Source organism: Hippopotamus amphibius, chromosome 2 (genome assembly GCF_030028045.1).
Source record: "Hippopotamus amphibius kiboko isolate mHipAmp2 chromosome 2, mHipAmp2.hap2, whole genome shotgun sequence".
NCBI lineage: Eukaryota > Metazoa > Chordata > Mammalia > Artiodactyla > Hippopotamidae > Hippopotamus > Hippopotamus amphibius.
This window is the reverse complement of record NC_080187.1, coordinates 211,947,180-211,966,869: the sequence shown is the minus strand read 5'-3', so window position 1 is coordinate 211,966,869 and position 19,690 is coordinate 211,947,180. Positions and strand designations below refer to the sequence as shown.

Here is a 19,690-nt window from a genome sequence, read left to right as displayed (position 1 = left end):
CAAGACATTACAGCAGAAGATACAAGCCTCTAAAACCCAAAGGTGATCTGGTCAATGATAATAAAATAATCAAGCCATGTTGGTTTTGAACAGTGTCATATTTTTGAAGTACTTTTACAGCTGTTACCTCATCTGACCCTCTCAGCAGGCCTGTATGAAAGAGGACAAATAATTATCCAGATTTTATAGATTAGATTAAGTGATTCCCGGAGGTCATCCGGTTAGCAAATGATGGCCATGAGACAGGAAGTGGGGTCTAATGACTCCCAGCCCAGGGCTTCTCTAAGGTAAGACGTGCAAATGCTTCCAAAAGAAAAGGGCCAAGGCCCCGCGGGAGCCCAAGAAGAGGAGGTCAGACGTGTGCACGGCACTTTTAAGAAAAACTCATATGATGGGGCAGAAGTCTGAACAGAGGGTTGTGATGTGGAGGCATCTAGAGAGAACAAAAGCCATCGCATTCTAGAGTGTGCTGGAAAACAGGTCTGAGCGCTGTGTCTCCCAGCCACCATCTTTCCGTCACTCTGGATGGCAGAAGAGTGATGGGAGCATTTAAAAGAGCAATCAGGCCTCAATAACACATCAGTATCAGGCAAGAGACCTTAATGAATGGATAAAATCCCTTTATTTTACAAACATGTAAACTAAAGTTCAGAGAAATGAGGTGGCTTCCCCAAGATCAAAGAGTTCGCGAGAGCTGGGGATGGGACCCTGGCCTCTGGACTGGAACACAGAGTTTTTTATTCTGCACCAGCTGCCTCAGGCGTCTATTATCTTTAACTTCATGATCACTGTCCTTGATGAACACCACATGCTCAAAGAAGAGCCCAGAAGGGCACAATAGGGAATGCATGGTTTTTCCTCTTCTTTTTACTGGGAAACAGCACTGCTGAATTTCCCATAGACAACTACCAGACACGATGTGGGCAAGTGGCTGGTAGTCCTGTTAGCACAGAAACTGTCTTATTACTAGGGTATTCTTAAGACCCCCAAATGCAAGTACATTATGGTAGGCTGGACATGCTCCCCCCACCCCACCCCAAGATGCCCACATCCTAATCCCCAGAACCTGCGAATGCCCTTATGTGGCAAAGGGATTTTGCAGATGTGATTAAGGATTTTGAAAGGAGGGGATTACCCTGGATTATCTGAGTGGGTGCCATGTAATTGCAAGGGTCCTTATAAGGAGGAGGCCAGGTGGATGAGAGCTAGAGAAGCGGATGAGATGACAGAGGCAAGAGGGTGGACAATGGGAGGAAAAGCCCTCGGGCCAAGGAAGGCAGGCTGACCCCACAAGCTGGAAAAGGGAAGGAAATAAATCCTCCCCCAAAGCCCCAAGAAGGAACTTAGTGCTACCCACACCTTGATTTTAGACTTCTGATTTCCAGACTGTAGAAGAATACATCTGGGCTGTTTTAAGCCACCAAATTTGTGGTCAGTGTTACAGCATCAATAGGAAACTAAAACACCTATCGCAGAACTAGGGGAGCAAGCCCAAGCTCCCAGGAAGTAAACCCCTAGCTTCATGCGCTTTACGGAGATGGGGCGGGGGGAGGGGTGGCAGAGCCAAACATTTTGAAAATCTCAAGGACATTAAGAAGAGATTTAGACCAACTATACGATGGAGACATCATCTTGCTTTAAGATGGAAAAGAGTTGGTTATCCATGTTTACAGGGACTGCCTCTCTCAAATAAATTCTATTTCAATCCCCTTAGGACTGCCTGATAATCCCTCCTTGGAAAGGAGCCTGTGGACTTTCCCCATCTCGCCTGCACACACCCTCATATACAGCCTGTGCTCCAGCCCCATCAGACCATTTAGAACTTCCAGAACGTGACAGGCTCACCATGCCTCCAGGTGTCAGCCCTCGCGGTTTGCTTTTGGGGGAATGCCCTCCTCTCCGCTAAAATCCTTCTTCAAAGCTCAGCTCAGTCATCACTGCCTCTGTGAAGTCTTCTTTGGCTCCCCGGTCCTCCTTCTTCCCCCTCCCTTCCTTCCCGATACCCTGAGCATCCTTCTTAAGAGAGAGCTTGGTTTTGTAAATGTCTGTTTGCTTACCTTTCTCTCCCATCCCACCAGCATGCACTCCTTGAGGACAAGGAGATTTTCTTGTTCCTCTTCGGTCACCAAACCACCACCATCTCCCATCCATACCAAGAACTTCCCAGTTCTCTCCCACCCAAGTAATGTGAACTCACCCTGCAAGGAAGGACTTCACCACCAAGTCCAATCTTAATTCCCCAATAATTAGCTCCACTTTTGTGTTCCCACAGCCCTCTGCTCACCCCACAGGTAGAATACTCACTACACCACATTTTGGTGCTTATTCCTGGGCTGTTTCCTCGTTAGGCATGGAGGTCCTTGAAAACCCCCTTCACCTTTCTATCCCTTCTGTGTTTAGCACAGGGCCTGGTTCACAGCAAATATACAAGGAATGGGACTTTCCTGGTGGCGCAGTGGTTAAGAATCTGCCTGCCAATGGAGGGGACACGGATTCAATCCCTGGTCCAGGAAGATTCCACATGCCAGTGAAGCCTGTGCACCACAGCTACTGAGCCTGCGCTCTAGAGCCCGAGAGCCACAACTACTGAGCCCACATGCTGCAACTACTGAAGCCCCCACACCTAGAGCCCGTGCTCTGCAACAAGAGAAGCCATTGCACTGAGAAGCCCTCGCACCACACCGGAGTAGCCCTGGCTCACCACAAGTAGAGAAAGCCTGCACGTAGCAATGGAGACCCAAAGCAGCCAAAAAACAAAAAAACGAAACAAACAAAAAATTCACAAGGAACGTTGACTGTGTTAAAACGAAAACGAAATACAAAAAGGTAACGCCCAGGTCATCTCTATTAATTAAGCCCCGTGATCCAGAGGCAGACTTTAAAAGCAAATACATTTATGTGAAAGTTTTGCATGGCCAGCTGTCGACTTGCTAGTTGGTGTTTCCCCTGGGATTCCCACATAGACTTTGGAGTTCATGATGGAGACAGTTTTAGTTATCCTATATCTATATTGATATCGATATCTATATAACTATATTACAGATATATATAACTTACCATACTAATAACTTTGGGGTAAATATTGGAGAAAATTTTCATTTTTCATCTCAGAGAAGAATTAGTTTACCAAATTTAGCTTATTTCATGAGTGTTACCTTTAACTTTTAAAAAGGCTCTCTAGAAGGGCAAGTCTGAGATGAACATGGTACGTACAGATGGGTTTAAACCCTGATTTTCTTGCCTTCCTTCTGTGTGACCCTGAACTTGACATTCTCTCTTTGACCCTCGAGTTTGTCAACGACAAATGGAACAATACAAATCCCCCACACAAAACTGGGATGAAGATACGATGAAATGCTGCATGTAAAACGCCCGCCAAGGCGCTGGGCATGTGGAAGGCATTCCAGCACCTTTACTGAGGGCTTATGAGTAGCCCCTACACTATGGCCACAAACTGCTCCTGAGATGTGGGTCTGCACAGCCCAGGTAATGGAATGGCTGACCTAGCCAGGCTACCTCCCACCTGGAAACTTCGCTCTACTTCCTCGGAGGCTCTAGGAAGCCCACCCTCCACAGCCTCTTTCTGACACCTGAGGGATAGGACATAGTCCATCCAATGGAAACAGGGACCATGATTTTCACAGCTGTGACTTCCCTGCCCCAGGCTCCTACAATGGTCTCCCATAGATGACAGTTTTCGACTTGGCAACGCCAACTGGGGGTGGGGTGGGGGGGTTCCCTATCTCAAAAATCTCTGAATTAAAGCCATCGAGAATCCCATTCCCCAGATTCCAGCTGATTCCACAAGTGTAATGATGAGGAAAACGAGCTCACAGCAGGTGGAAAACTGGCTCCAGGCAGGTGGAGCGTAAGGAAGCCCAAGGCAGGCGCGGGGCAGGGGCGGGGAATGCGTGCCTGTTGGCCAGCTTTGGACAACCACAGTAGCGACGAAGGTACCTGAAGTGCTCCTCAAATAGCAGTGGCTGCTGCCCTCATACCCTGTCTTTGTAGAAGCTGAATGAAACTGGCCAGCAGGAATTTACAACAGATTCTATAAGCTTATGTACTTGGATTCTGAGCAGCCAGCAGGGCCTCTCTCTGGATGCCCTTGTCACTAGACATTTCAAGAACGGGAAATCTGTTTGGTTTCACTGTTACAAAAGGGAAGGTCCTACCGCAGCAGGGGCTCCTTGGGGCTCCCTCCAGTCTGCGGGTGCCCATTTCTAGAAACTGAGGGGAAAGGCTCTCCTACTGAGGAGTGCCTTTAATGTCACAGGTGTGAGTGGCTGCCCTGCTGCCCAACTCACTTAAACATCTCCTCCCCTGCCCCCTCCCCCTTTAGCCATTCCAGGGACACAGCCCTGGGCATGGAGAGGGGGAGGACTTGGTGCAATGCTTCTGGAACCTGCTGGCCAAGATCTGCAGGCTGCAGACCCCCAGGTCCGAGCCTCCCCAGGCTGCCACTGCTCTGACAAAATCCCAGGGAAGGCTGCCTCTGTGGAGCCTTTTTCTGAGCAAGCTACACCAGGAAAGGGCACAGGGGAAGGGCGCCTAGGCCCTGGGATGCTGGCCGCACCCAGGCTGAGCTGCCCAGAGCCCTGCGCTCCTGGACTAGATCTCAGTTCCTGGCTCCCTGTCTTCATCTGTGGCCCTAGTTCTCCATGTGATCCTTCTTGCAGAATGAGAATTCTAGCTGGAACTCTCTAACACACTTACCACTCAGCCTCTAAATAATAGCATCAGAGCTACAATTTATTGAGCATCTACTATAGACCGGACAATGCAAATATATTATTTCATTTAATTATTCAGCAACCCCATATGATAAGTATTGTTATTACTCTTATTTGAAAGATGAAGCCCCTGAGGTTCAGAGAGGTCAAATAACTTTAGGATCCTTGGGAGAGCTCCAATTAATATTGACACGATTTCTAAAGCTATTTAGAGTGTGAATATGTGTGTTTTAATGAGACAAAGGTCTGATATGGAAGCAAGTGGTGGACTCAAGACGCTTCCAGATCTATTCCAGCCAAGTAAATTCTATTTATTTGACAAGGTTAGGTTCAAGTCCTACCTGTTCTGTGCAGTATTCCCTGACTCTTCCATCCCACAAAGATTTCCCATCTTCCTGAACTCTGCTCACATCTTTATTGTTTTCTGCCCCTTGCAGTGTTTTGTGGGTTTGCCACTCATCCACCACCTCAGTGCCAGGCCCACAAGGACAAGGACCATGGCTTCCAACTTTTTTGAACCTCCCCTGGTACCCAGGACTAGATGCAAAGATTTCCCTGGGTAACAGAACTGAACACTGCAAGGAAACGATGTAGTTCATTTTAAACCTTGACTACCAAATCCCACCCACTTTTCAAGACATGTCTCAAACTATCCAACTTCCAAGCAGCTTTTCTGGACCATACCTGCTAGAAGTGAGCAGTCTCACTTTCAAAATATCCATTTCAAAAATATTCATTTCAGAGAAAAGAACTTTAGTGCTGGACTCTGACAAACCTACTTAGAATTCTGGTTCTGTTGCTTCTGAAGTGGGTGATCTTGAGTAAGTCACTTCACTCCTCTGAGTTTCAGTTTCCTCACCTGTAAAATATGAATACCTGCATCTGCCTCTTAGGGCTGTGTGAGCTGTAAATATTACAACGCAGTTGACATAGTGCCTGTCCATAAGAATGATCCAAAATGGTAGCCATTATCATCACCATTACTATTTCATCACTCTGCCTTATCTGGAAGGCATTTACACACAGGCCTTTTCCAACCTTATAGAGCAGTGGTTCTCAAAGTCTGGAGCATGTCAAAATCATTTTAAATAAAGCTACTCAAAATCCCCATTAGGCAGGGGAGATAGTAGGGACTAGGCAACTTTACTTTTAACAAGCCTCCCACCCCACGGCAAGTGATTCTGATACGTGCTCACCAAACTTGGAAAATTCTGCTGGACAATATTGATTCCCAAATTACTTTCCACAGAACCTTGAGGTTCCAAAGAGATACTTCCAGATCAATGGTTCCCAACCTTGCCTGGACTAGAATTATATAGATACTCAAGCACAACCCTTAGAGATCCAGATGCTCACTTGGGAATGTGACCAGGGTGTCAAGACTTCTAAAAGATGGCCAAAGGATTCTGATGGTCAACCAAGGTTGAAAACCATTGCTGCATTTGGATCTAGACCCTGCGTTTCTATAGCAATGCCTCTGAGGCCTCTACCAGAGCAGCTCAGATTTCGTCTGTGTGACAAACTGAGCCTCTACTTAAGACTGATTCTGAAGAAAGGATTCTTATGCTTCAAAAAACAGTTAAGTTTGGGACTTCCTAGGTGGTGCAGTGGTTAAGAATCCACCTGCCAATGCAGGGGACACGAGTTCGAGCCCTGCTCCAGGAAGATCCCAAATGCCACGAAGCAACTAAGCCCCTGTGCCACAACTACTGAGCCTGTGCTCTAGAGCCCGAGAGCCACAACTATTGAAGCCCATGCACCTAGAGCCTGTGCTCTGCAACAAGAGAAGCCGCTACAATGAGGAGCCCGCACACCACAATGAAGAGTAGCCCCCGCTCGCATCAACTAGAGAAAGCCTGTGTGCAGCAATGAAGACCCAATGCAGTCAAAAAATTAATAAATAAATAAATAAATACCAAAAAAAAACCAGTTAAGTTTGCAAACAGCTGGTTCAGGCTGTCAGTAAGAGCCTGGAGGATCCCTCACCTGGTTTTTATAACTTTGTGTCTGTCCAGGGCCTTACAACATAGTAGATGCTTAATAAATATTTGTTAGAAGGTTGAATCATTTTGTTTTGTTATCTGGCTCCAATTAGGTTTTCAGTTGCCTAGCATAACAACTTAACAGTTTCTAAAACATCTAAGCCCCCGATGGCCTTTGCCTCAAACCTCAAACCTGAAACAGAGAGTGAGGCAGACAGCCATCCAGAGAGCACGCTGATATTTCTTCTGGGGTCACATATACTATGCAAGTTCCTAATGACTAATAAATGTAAGCAAATGTGATTTTCGCCAGCCAGGAAGAGCTTGACATTTGTCAGCAGTGTGGGTCTTCCAAGGCTAATATTTGGATCATTTCATCTGAAACTCTCAAATTATAAGAGCGTGATAGAAACTTGTAGGAACTTCATAGTAAACAGTAACTGGCCCCTTGTCAATAAGTTAGAAGAAAAAAAAAAATTCCGGCAGCCAAAACGCATGGGCTGGAATGCCTGCAGCCCAGGCCTGCAGCCAACTTGAGCCTGTTCCCTAGGCAGCTCTCCTAGGTTCTCAACCACAGAGGCTGGAAGAGAAGTCCCTAGTAATCCAAGGATCTGGGAGTCAGCGGCACCCTCAAAGCTCAGCTTTCCCATGGCTCTAGGAATCTCAGCAGTCATTTAACCTCTTAGAACCTTAGACCCTCATGTGTAATACTTCATCAGGTCCTTAGAGCCAGGACTGCCTGGGTACCACTCCTAACTCTTCACAGACCAGCTGTCTGGCCTTGGGCAAGTTACTCCCCTTCTCTGGGCCTCCGTTTCCTCACCTCTAACATGGGGATGATATTAGCATCTATCTCATAGGCTTGTCAGTACAAGGGGACAAGAACAGTGCCTGGCACAGAATAGGCATTTAATAAACTTCAGCTGTTGTAAACCCGCAATTCTGAAACCAAAAGTTTTGAAAACCAAGTTTTTGTCTTTCCTTTTCTTGTTACGTTTTTCTCAGTTTGACAGCAAAACTCATTGGGCAGACAACCTCACCGTCACAGACAGAAGGTTTTTTATGGTCTTTTATTTTATCCTAGCTGATGTAGGTATGTTTCACTGCAGCAATAATAATGTGTTTGATGATGGGATGCTGTCCCATGCCACAGAAGGAATGCCATTGACATGTGAAATATGCCGTAACGACACCTTGCTAACTCTGAACAGTTCTGAAGCTAAAATGCACTGGCCATAAGCATTTCAGATAAGGGCCTGGGGAGCTATGTTATTATACGGTTGTGGTCAGAAGAGAGCTAACATGTGCCAAACCCTTAGCTTAGGTAGTAGCAGCCCCTCATTCCCAGAATCATGCTGGAGGTTTCCTCGGGTCTATACATAGGAAGAGAGAAAGAAGGAATCATCCTCTCCCAGCTGGCCTCTCTTTTACTCTCCCACTGACAGGCCATGCCAGGCCTCCGAGCTCTCCTTTCTATCAACTCAGATTTGATTTATGATTCAGAATTCGGCCAAAGCCCCTTCTCTGTGAAATGATCCTCTCTCTCTCCAAACTCCTAATGACCAGGTCGAGAGCGTGTGTGTGGCTGGAACGGGTGGATGGCTTGCACCTCCCCTCCACCTCCAGGTGGCTGGCAGCTGAGAAGGATTCAGGTGGCGTTAACCTCCATGGGGAAGGGTGCCCACCGATGGTCATGTCTGAACTGCAAGGCAGCCCACTTGATATGTTCGCGCCCTGCCTGGGATGGGCATTAACTTGGCTTAATGACTGAATTATGTGATTTCTTAAGCACAGCGAGCATAGCTTACACTTTTTATTCTGCCTGTAAATCTTCGCTGTTGTTCTTACTGCTTTCATATGACTATCCTCTCAGAATCTATCATGGACCTCGGGCACCCAGCAAACACTGCTGAATGGATGCTGAATAACCTCAGTGTGGTTAATTCACTGACAAGCTCTCCTCAGCCTCTATATGCCCGCCTTTCCACGGGCACTGCCTACGTCGGCATATTTATGCTAGACTAGCCACCTGAGGCTTCTGAGAGCTATACAACCATTCTGATGCCACTATGCCATATCTGGATTTCATATTTTATGAAGACTCTAAAAAAATGTCTAGGCTTTTAATTAGACATCTCCTCTAGGTTGCGTGTTCACCCAAAATACTTCGGAGAAACTTTCGAGAAAAGTTCACAGAATCCTGAAACCTACAGTCTGGGAGCAAGTTCGACTCCAGACACTCAGCTTGTTCAAGGATTCCAAACTCATGTCAGCTCTTGGGTTAAAAGGCCCCTTGTTCTGTGTCCTCAGCTCAAATCCACACATCCTGCGCCGGGAATCTCCTTTTGCCCTAGCACGAGGGGAGCACCAGGACGGACGTCTCCCCGCCCCAGGTGGCTCTTTGTTTCAACCCTCCATAGGGCCTCCCTAAGGTTGAGCCTAGGGCATTCTTAAACTCGGCTTCACTTTGAAGACAATTCTGAATCACAGAGGGGGTGGGAGTGGCTTCAACGCCTTAAAAGCCTGCAAAATAAATCAAAGGATGGAAGGAGATCTGTGGAGCCAAGAATTCCTTCCCCTCTGGCAGAAGCAAGCATTCACCGCGCAATCTAGGATGAAGAACAGCGCGCGCAGCACCTCCCGGCAGGGCAGGGGCAGGGATGGTGGGGGCGGCCGCGCGGGCGCGCGGGGTCCGGGAGGGCGTGTACCTTCTCTCCGCCGTGGATTCGCGGGCCCGGGCCTGCGGGTGCCGACTGCCTCGGAGCGCCGGACCCTGGCGGCTGGAGTTGAGGCCGGCGGGGGCGCGTGGCTCCTCGCGGCTCCGGTGCAGCGGCACCGACGTGCGCACGGCTGACACCACGTGGCCCGCGAAGGCGTGCGCGGGGGCTCCGGGCCGCGGTCCCCCGCGTGCGCGGTAGGAGCTGGGCAGGCAAGGCCGCGTCTGCTCCATCACGCCGCCGCTGCAGCTGCGCGAGCAGGCGGACCAGGGGCCCCAGGCGCCCCACACGCCCGGGGCGCCGCCGCCGCCGTCCTCGGGGGCGCCCTCGGCCACCGCCATCCGCTGCGGGACCTGCGGAGACAGAAGCCGGTTAGGGGACCGCAGCACCCGCTCCTGCTTCACCCACAAAGGTTCTGGATGACCCGAAAGGCTTATGCGTGAGGCACAAGTTGGCACCGCGCTTGTGTTATAATCTGAGACACAAAACAGAATCCAGCCTGGGTTATACTCGTCTTCACACAGACGCAGTCGTAAAACAGAATGAATAAGTATATATAGTGTATGTGTATACATATATATACATATATACATATGTGTGTGTGTGTATATATATAGTTTTTTCTTTTTCTTTTTTTAATAAAGGAAGGGACACACAAGGGCACGAGTGCATAGGGCTCACCAAAATTGTATGTGGTCCTGGCTTTGGAGGCCATGGCCTTGGAGAGCTCAGTGTGGTGCCCTCACCTCTTAACTGAGGCTTACCCCTCTGGCCCTTAGGGTCCAGGCTAGATGGACAGGGCTTCCCTTAAGCTGCTGAGGAGGCCACGTCCCAGTGTCTCCATGCAGTAGAGGCAACACAACACCAGGGTTTAGAGGCCCCGCTCTAGAACCAGATGCCTGAAGTCACACCCCTGTCACCACTTCTACCAGTGTGACTGGGAAGTTTCTGAAGCTGTGTTCTAAAAAGGAATGGTGCCTACCTACCTCAGAGGGCTGTAAGGAGATTTAAGTCAGGATATCCATGTGCAGAGCAGAGAGCTGGCACTAAATACATACTTGTTAAACCCATAATGATAATCTTTCCTGCTTCCATGATGAATCAGGGGATTAAAAATGTCAGAAGGTTTTAAAGTTCTATCCCGAGGGTGACTCAACACTCCCATTCATTTAACTGGTCATTTCACAGAGATCTACCATGCCAAGCAGGGTGCTAAGTGTGGGTACACTGTGTTCCTTTATGATGCAGACAGGCTCTGAGCACCAGGTGTATACCAGTGTTGAGCGAGGTCCTGAGGACAAGGAGAAAAGCACCCCAGGTTGCACGGATGGCCTGGCGCAGCAGCAAAGAGCTGTATGCAGCTGGGACAAGCCTAGGGAGGCTCCCGGGGAGCGGGCCGGGGTTGTGGGGACTGGCTGCCTGACTGGGTGGGGTAGGGGTTGAGAAGTCCTCAGAGGAGGACTCATGGTAAATAGCTGTAATTATTCAGGCACCCACTTGGTGCCAGATAACGCATGTAATTTCTAGTCCTCACAGCAGCCCTGGTTACACCCACTCTCACCTTTCAGAGATGTGGTTTCCCACCTGGGGTTCAGAGACCTGTGACCTGCTTTAGTCACGCGGCTGCAGCAGAGTTTGGACTTGAGTCTCCCCAGCCCCCAGTACCAGCAGCTCCAGCACCGCCTGCTCTCCCCCCCGCAGACAGCTGCTCTTGCGCTGCTAGTCCTTCCCCTGGAATGTCTTTCCTACCCTTGAGACACGGAACAACACTATGGCTTTCCTTAAAATAGGGATTTTTCAGTGAACCTCGGGCTTCCACATGACACGCATAAATGCCTCCAGATTACCTTGGCGGTTCTTTTTTTTGGTTTTTTTTTTTTTTAGATACAGGTTTTCATCACCAAGAGCTTAAAGACCTTTCACAGTTACATTCCTCTGCCCCCACGATACCCCTGAGGGGTGAGAAGGGACGGGGACCGTCTTCCCCTTTGTGTGGAACAAACCCAATAAGGCTGAACTCCTTCACAGCACGTGGGAATGAGAATGGAGGGTGGTGTGAGGACTTGAGCAGGAAACCCACCCAAGTGCCTGAGAGGAGTGCTCAGGAAGAGTAAGCCACTGCTCTAGTGGCGCTATGGTCACTGGAAGCCCGGCGGGGCTCCGCTGCAGGGTAGAGTCCTTGCCTCCAGGTACTCAGTTACCCTGAAGCCATGGTGTTGCCTTCCTTCAGCTACATTCCAGGGCACAGAGGGGTCTTTGGATGACCCTGACAGCTTAAGCTGGGTTCCTGAAGGTTCAGGGAGTGACGACGGCAAGATGGGTGAGAGAGCTGAGGAGCCCAGGGAGCAAACAAGCACCTAATCAGAGGTTTAAGCCAGAGCTGGATGTCAGCCCTCCAGTCTGTGGGCGCCATGTTCAGAGAGCCAAGGCGAGAGGTCAGGGGTCACGTGGGTGGGGCCAGCAGGAGATGCAGTAGAGCAAGGGCAGGACAGATGGTTCTGTGACAGGAGGGCTGCAGTTTCCTGACCACCAGTATGTGCGCAGCAGGCAGGGGGATGGGCACTCATCACTTCTAAATTGAGGACCTAGGGGAGAAGGTCTTTCTCCTGCTTACAAATGTAAAACAAAACACAGGGAACAAAAAACAAGCTTTTGTTCTTTTCTCTCCTCCCTGACATATCCTAATTCACTAACATCAAACTGATGGTGGATTCGCTGGGTGGTTGTAAAAAAATGTGCTGAATCAGGCCACAGTGTGTATAGTGGGTTGAATAGCAGCCTTCCCCAAAAGATATGTCCACACACTCAAGCCCCCAGAACTTGTAAATGGGACCTTATTTGGAAAAAGAGTCAATGTCAATGTAATTAAATTAAGGATCTTGAGATGAGATCATCTTGGATTTTTTGGGTGGCCCTTGAATCCAATGACAAGTGTCCTTAGAAGACACAGAAGAGGAGACACAGAGGAGAAGGCCACGTGACCACGGAGACAGAGACTGGGATGCTGCAGCCGCAGGCCGAGAGCCACCACCAGCTGCAAGAAGCAAGGAGGATTCTCCTGTAGTTACTGGAAGGAGCATAGCCCTGGCAACACCTTGATTTTGAACTTCCAGCCTCTGGAATTGTGAGGGAATAAATTCCCGTTGCTTTAAGCCACCAAGTTTGTGGTTAGTTGTTATTACGACAGCCCTAGGAAACTAACACAAGCTGTTGTTACTTCCAGGAAAGGAAGAAAAGTGGACAGGCATTTGTTGGGCTCCTTCTCTGTGCTGGGCACTGTGCAAACAGCTCACGTGCATGGGGACAGGCTCTATCTAGCTCCAGGTCACACTTTACAAGGCCCCTGAGTCACCCTGGGAGGTTGGTTATTTTGTCCCTTTTACAGGAAGAAACTGGGTCCCTGAGAAGCTGTATAACTCACCCATGGTCTCAGTCTAGTGAGGGGCACAGACAGGACTAAAACTGAGGTCTCCTGACTCCTACTCTAGTACTTATTTTTCATGCAGCATGTTGCCTCCCTGCTTATGTTGTTGGTGGAAAACAGAAGAGTAAAATGAGTAGAAATAAATCCACTTTGATAGTCTAGTAGAAAGATAATCAGGATAAACCAGCAAAGGCAGAAGTATGTGTCTGACACATTTGGGACTTCAGTTAACCACCACCTCCTGATTTCTCATGAACATAGATAACTAACGCACTGTTTGGCTTAGATGTGCAGCTAGACTAAAAATCCACTTCCTAGAACTAATCCCACCCTTAATTTAGTTTCCTGTTGCCAAATTGGGCAGGGTCCCTGGGGAAAGAAAACATGAAACCACATTCCATCCTATTCTATTCATAAGGATTCTCTAATTTATAAAGTTGAATTATGATTAGTGACTTGAAATTCCATCTCAGTCCCCATGGTGGGAATCCAACCACATGCTCCAGAATTGTATTTTTATAGTACACAGCCAGAAACAAAGGGGAAAAAAGAGAAACAGAAAGGAAGGAAGGAGAGAAATGCAGAGAAAGAAAGGAAGAAAGATCAAAGAAAAAATAAAGGGAGGAGAGCTTTGCATGTCAGCCTCCCAGTTCCATTAACCTCCCATCTGCCCTCTACTCCTTCCCAATCCTCTTAACGACCCTCTTCCCTTCCTCTTTTCTGACGGTCAAGTAGTTGTCTGTGAGGCAGGATGGGAAAAATTCCAAGTGTTCCGAGACATAGTATTCCTAAAATTAGGACTAACTCACAGGACCTCAGTTAGTCAGTGACAAACAGCAAAACCAAAGAATAAATCACGGTGAGAGACAAAAACAAACAAATAATAGAAACTCAAAGGCTTGTCAACTGCCAGCCTGTTGTCCCTTCCCCAAGACACACACGACATGTAAAGACTGAAGCAGAAAACACAAGGGGCTTCTCAAATGACCCCAAACTGCTGGTTTCTCTCATTGATAAAGAGTTCTAACAAATCAGTAAGAAAAAGACGAACAACCCAATGGAAGTAGGTTCTAAGGGCATGAATGGGCAGCTTACAGCCATTATGGACTGAATGTCCGTGATTCCCCTCAAGGTTCACGTCTTGAAGCCCTAACCGCAACGTGATAGTATTTGGAGGTGGGGCCTTTGGGAGTTAATTAGATGATGTCATGTGGATGGGGACCCTCCTGATGGGGTTAATATCCTTATAAGAAGAGGAAGAAACATCAGCGCTCTCTCCCTCTCCACCACGTGAGGACAACAGCCATCTTCAAGCCAGGAAAAGATCCGCCATTGGGAAATCAAATCTGCTGGCACCTTGATCTTGGACTTTTCCCAGCCTCCAGAACTGTGAGAAATAAATTCCTGTTGTTGAAGCCGCCCAGTCAATGGTATTTTGTTATAGCAGCCCAGGCTGTCTAGTACAGTAGCAAAATACCATACATATATGAAAACTAACATCACATATAATCAAATAAATGCAACAGAATTCCATTTATCCCCAGCAGATTGGCAAAGATTATAAAGTTTGACAATACCGATATGGCAAGCATGGTCCCTGTTGATGGGAGTCTAAGCTAGGACACTTCTTTGGAGGGAACTTGGCAAATACCTACCAAATTTGAAACGCACATACCCTTTAGCCCAGCAGCTCCACTTTCAGTAGTTCACCCTATAGATACACTCACAACTAGTGCATAAAGTTGTATATAGAAAGACTTTTACTGCATTACTTTTTGTAAGAACAAAACCAAAAAAATCTGGAAACAACCTAAGTGTCCGTGAATAGGAGCCTGGTTAAATCCTCCCAAATTTAATCCATCCAAGCAATGGATTACAACTTCTCTGTTAGAATGAGGTAGATTTATATCTGTTAAATAGGGCAACTCTCCATAATATATTAATTAGTGAAAAAAATACCAAGCAGTAGACCAGTATTTCCAGAATAAACCTATTTACAGATATCACTCGGTTGAAACAAATAATTGTTGATATTTGATCTTCTGTCATGAAAAGCAATATTCTGATGTAAGGAAAGGAGAGGGTGATGACACACATTGGATGGCTTCAGTTTTCCAGGAAAGAGGTAAGCTCTGCCACTGAAAGAAGGAGAGAGACAAACTGGGAGATTACAGAAAGAAGATGTAATTAGGATGAACAAAAATATCCTTTATTTGCCTGAACTGGTTTAATGTAAGTTCTACAACTGATACAAGGTACACTTCAAGGATTTTTACTTCCATTTTGCAGATATGGTCATTGAGGTTCAGAGTGCCCTCGTGGATGAAGCATGGGTTTTGAAAATACACATAAGAAACAAAATACAGTTGGCCCCCTGTATCTGCGGGTTCTATATGCGTAGGTTCAACCACCCTTGGATTGAAAATATTCGGGAAAAAAATACCAGAGAGTTCCAAAAGGCAAAACTTGATTTTGCCTTGACTTGGCAACTATTTACATAACATTTACATTGTGTTTACAACTATTTATATAGTATTTACATTGTATTAGGTATTATGTGTAATCCAAAGATGATTTAAAGTATATGGGAGGATGCATGTAGGTTGTACAAAAATACCATGCCATTTAATACGAGACTTGAGCATCTGCAGATTTTGGTATCCCTGGGCGTCCTGGAGCCACTCCCCTATGTATCTAAGGATTGACCGTAATGCAGATCTGATGGTGTTGTTGGGTAGATGAAATGAAATAATGAAATAAAGCGTCAAACACACTACCAGTCACCAAGCAGGAGCACAGAAGACCTCTATTTCGTCCCTTCACTGGAAGAACTTACATCACCCGTCAAAAGTTTTAGAATGTGTAAAAAGCAGATCCAGCCTTAAATCAAATTGGTGCTCTCTCCATTCCACTGGAGGTTTTAAAGGATAGGGGCAGGGTGGGTGTTGAGGCAAGATAACAGAAGTAAAAGAAGATTTTTCAAAGCACACATACCATGCCAGCCATTTCCCTAGAGGTTATGATATGTCTTGCCTAGGGGAAGGCTAGGATCAAGAGAAATGTGTACTTTGGATAAAATCCTCTAACCTTCTAATAGCCTCCTTCCTTATATAAAAATGACTGCTTGATATTATGGTGCCTTTCTAAATAGTCACTGCGGTGCATGAACCAGGGAGTAGAAAAAAGGAAAGATTCAGAGAAGCAGGAGAATCACGGTAGTCACATCCCTATTTAACTCAGGCCATGCAAAAGAAGAGGTTGTAGTAGAACTGGAGGGGGGATTAAAATCCCCCAAAGATTTTAGGTTTGGAGCTGGATGCTGTAGCTAACAACACTTTGGGATCTGTCGTATGGAAGTTCGTGTTAGGCAGGGATGTTTTGTAGAAACGTACACTGATGGTAGGATGTGTGTATTGGGCAGCCTGGCAATCATTCCCCTTTCTCTGGGTCCTTTAGGAAATCACCCCTCCACACTGGATGAAGTGTGATAGGAATGTATTCAAGGACCCTGACAGCTAAAGCCAAGGTAAGCAATGTGAGCCAATTGAACACTCCCTGGAATCTGAATCTCCAGTAAAGTGGCCAAGAGACCACAAATGGCTTTGGGTTCTTCGTCCTGACCCCACTGCTTATGCTCTGAGACCATTCCTGCTGCTCTCTGGAGTGCCTCAATGCCCACCTGCTTCCCAGGCTGGTTCTAATAAATTCCCCGTTGCTCATGTTAGTTTCCGTGACTTGCGGTAAAGAATCCTAAATGATATCTAAATGAGTGCAAATATTATAAAATGTGGTAACCAAGATAGTGTGAAATAAGCTGGATCTGCCTTTGGCACAGGACTTGGAGAGAAAGCAACGACTGGGATGACCAAAGGTGGTCCTCACCTGGCAGAAGCCTCAGGATTAAGGGAGTCCAGGGCTGGAGGATTCATAGGGAGACAACAGTTGACCACAGTCAGCGTAACCAGAGAACCAAGGTCTCCATGATACATGATGGGCTAAGTGAATAGGAGGTTCACAGGGACAGACAGCAAGTGAGCTTAGAGAAGAGCTGAAGAAGCAACGATCTGAGCGATTGTGGCTGTTTTATTTCATCGCCGTGTTTTGAAGGGGGATGAACATATATGACTAACATAGAAGGATGGTCAAATAAACTGGGGCTTCATGACTCAATGAAATATCATAATCATGAATAATAGAGAGCAATGCGGAAAGAGTCCTGTAATACAATACTAAGTGAAAAATGCCAAATACCAATTTATAACTATACCATGATTATAATGATGTAAAGATTCTGTAGGCATATGAACAAAGCCTGGAAGGGGACATGGAAAAATGAAAACATATGATCTGTTACTGCAGCTGGACCCAGGGTAAATTTTCTTGTAATTTAAAAAAGTTCAGTCGTGGTTACAATATTGCTTGCTCAATAAATAAAAATAAATAGATTAAATGGAGAAATATTCAGGACAGATTGCTGGGGGATGGGGGAGGTACGGAATAAACCAACAATTGCTGGTAGTCCTCTTTGCAGAAAGCCCTGGGAATTTCTCTTCGCCATCAGTAGATCCATAACTAGGAACAGCTCTAAATGTTTTCAATGTATTTGGTTTTGGTACTAATGCGAAATCATGTACGAATTCACTGGTTTCTAATTTTCTTTCTACAAAATTAAACCCACCATCTGTTCTTCACAGAAAGCGAGTCACGTGCAAAGTCTGACATTCTAAAGTCTCATTCTAGAAGAGACTGGAAAAAGGAGGTTTGGTTTTAGCCTCATAACCAAGTCAACGCCCTAAAGCAAACATTACAAAAATACACCTTGGAGTTTGAGCCCAGGGAGCAAAGTTTTGGAACTCTGAGAGCACATGAAAGCAGGCACATAGAGCTGGCAGCTCAGCTAGGACATTTGTTACCTGTGCAGAAGCATGGAGGGGTAGTGCATCTTTAAAGAAACTCCAAACTCAAATCAGATCTAAATCAAGGACCTCCACAATGGTTTCTCAGAGACGCAAATTCAACCGTACACCTTAACCACCTATCTTGACTCTGACATAACACAGACTGCAAAATCCCCTAATCTTACCTCTCAGCATAATATCAAGGCCAGCAGCTGCAAAATGAGTGTAAGAATCTCACAAATATGGGAGACGAGTAAAATACACTCAGCCTTGACCACTGCATCAGAATCCCCCACAGAGTAGTTTATATATAAGTGAGTTTACTAGTGCATTTCAGGAACAGTTAAAAGGATGCATTTGTACAAAATTATAACAAAGGGGAAGGAGTGAGTGGAGGCCAAGGGAGAGAGGGAGAGAGTGATGTGTGGAAAGAGAAATATCAAGTCTTAGAAGCATGAGCCGTAGAGAGAAAAATCCTTTGACCCAAAAGCTGAGCAATCATGAGTTTGGTTGCCCTGCAAATTCCAGCTCTGTCTGCCAGGCCCTCAGGCCCTCTCCCAAAACCTGTGTCCTCCCAGCTGGTAAATCCTGACAGTAAGTCATCTCAAATACATCAAACTCTACGGTATCCATCCATGTTTATGGCACTGAGTATATACTCTGACCCAGATGCTAGAGAACAACCCAGGTATACCCTCATCCTCCTACTCCTAGTCCTGTGTTGTTTCCCATGTGTGACCCACATGCTACTCACAACACAATCAACCTTGCATCTACTTGGGACATGTAGATTCCCAGATCCCACACAAACCTAGTGAATAAGAACCTCTGGGGTGGGGCCCAGGAACATGCATTTTAAAAAAACTTCCCCAGTGATTTGAATGCATCCTCCGGTTTGAGAATCACTGGCCCCTGGATACCTCTAGATGACACTCAGAGGAAAGCACTCAACTGAGCTTACCCTCTGGGCTCTGGACCTCTACCATACACTGCTACTACCTGAATCCCCAAATGCTCTAGCCACATTATTCTGTTTCCCTCAAATTCCCTGCTTTTTGGGCTACCCCCTCCACTTCGCCATTCAAGTTGATGCCAACCGGGAGCTTATCATATGAGACAGGAAAACATTCACAGAACAATACCTACCTAACATGGGATCCACGCTAAGCAGACACCATTTGAAATGTACTTTTAAGAGAAGTACAGCAGCAATGGGAACTGTAGAAAGATGAAAGAAAAGGGAAGGGAAGACTCGCGGGAAACCCTGGACTGGCCCCTGTATTCTGGTCCCAAGTCTGCTGTTACTCACTTTCTGATTTGGGGCAAGTCAGTCTGTGGCTCTGGACCTCAGTTTCCATATCAGTAAAATGAGCCGGTTGGGCTTGATGAGGGCTGGGGTCCCTTCCAGTGCTAACAGGCACGGATTTTTCCTGGAAGAGCACTGACATTCCTTGCCACGTATTGATTCGCTTCAAGTACCACAACTGAGAGGCAATCCCACAGGTTGTGCCCAGGGGTCCCCACTGCCAGCAAAGAGCAGGCTTTAAGCACAGAAGATCTTCCCTAAATGCGGTGCAAAGGAGGCCTGGATGCCTTTCCACAATATTCAAAGGCAGGAACCAGCCAAAAAGGATGGAATGAGGTAAATATTTGAATGTGATCTGCATAATCGGAAACACTCCCCCTTCTGAAACGGACCTGACTCTTTCATCACCAGCCACATGGAAATCATCCTCAGTTATAACTAGGAAATAACGCAGAGCATGTGCCTGGGTACTGAGGCCGCCCTGTGTTGCTGCGCAGTTACTCGGGAAACAGAAGCAGATGTCTCTGTGCACGGTGCCTGGGTGTGTTCTTTTGTTTGGTGGCTAGTCCATTTGGCCTCATGCTCTCAAAAGCAATCCCCTACCTGCAACCCAAGCCAACCAGGACAGTC

The 19,690-nt window shown here is 46.8% G+C and overlaps 1 protein-coding gene across 4 annotated transcripts in view; it reads right to left on the bottom strand.

Moving 5' to 3' along the window:
- Positions 1-19,690, bottom strand: part of THSD4 (thrombospondin type 1 domain containing 4) — a 565,916-nt gene that overhangs the window by 469,658 nt on the left and 76,568 nt on the right. For all 4 annotated transcript variants that reach the window (XM_057723173.1, XM_057723172.1, XM_057723174.1 and 1 more), the window contains one exon: positions 9,424-9,785. In XM_057723173.1, the coding sequence (XP_057579156.1) occupies positions 9,424-9,785 (362 nt within the window). The remainder of the gene's footprint in view (positions 1-9,423; positions 9,786-19,690) is intronic.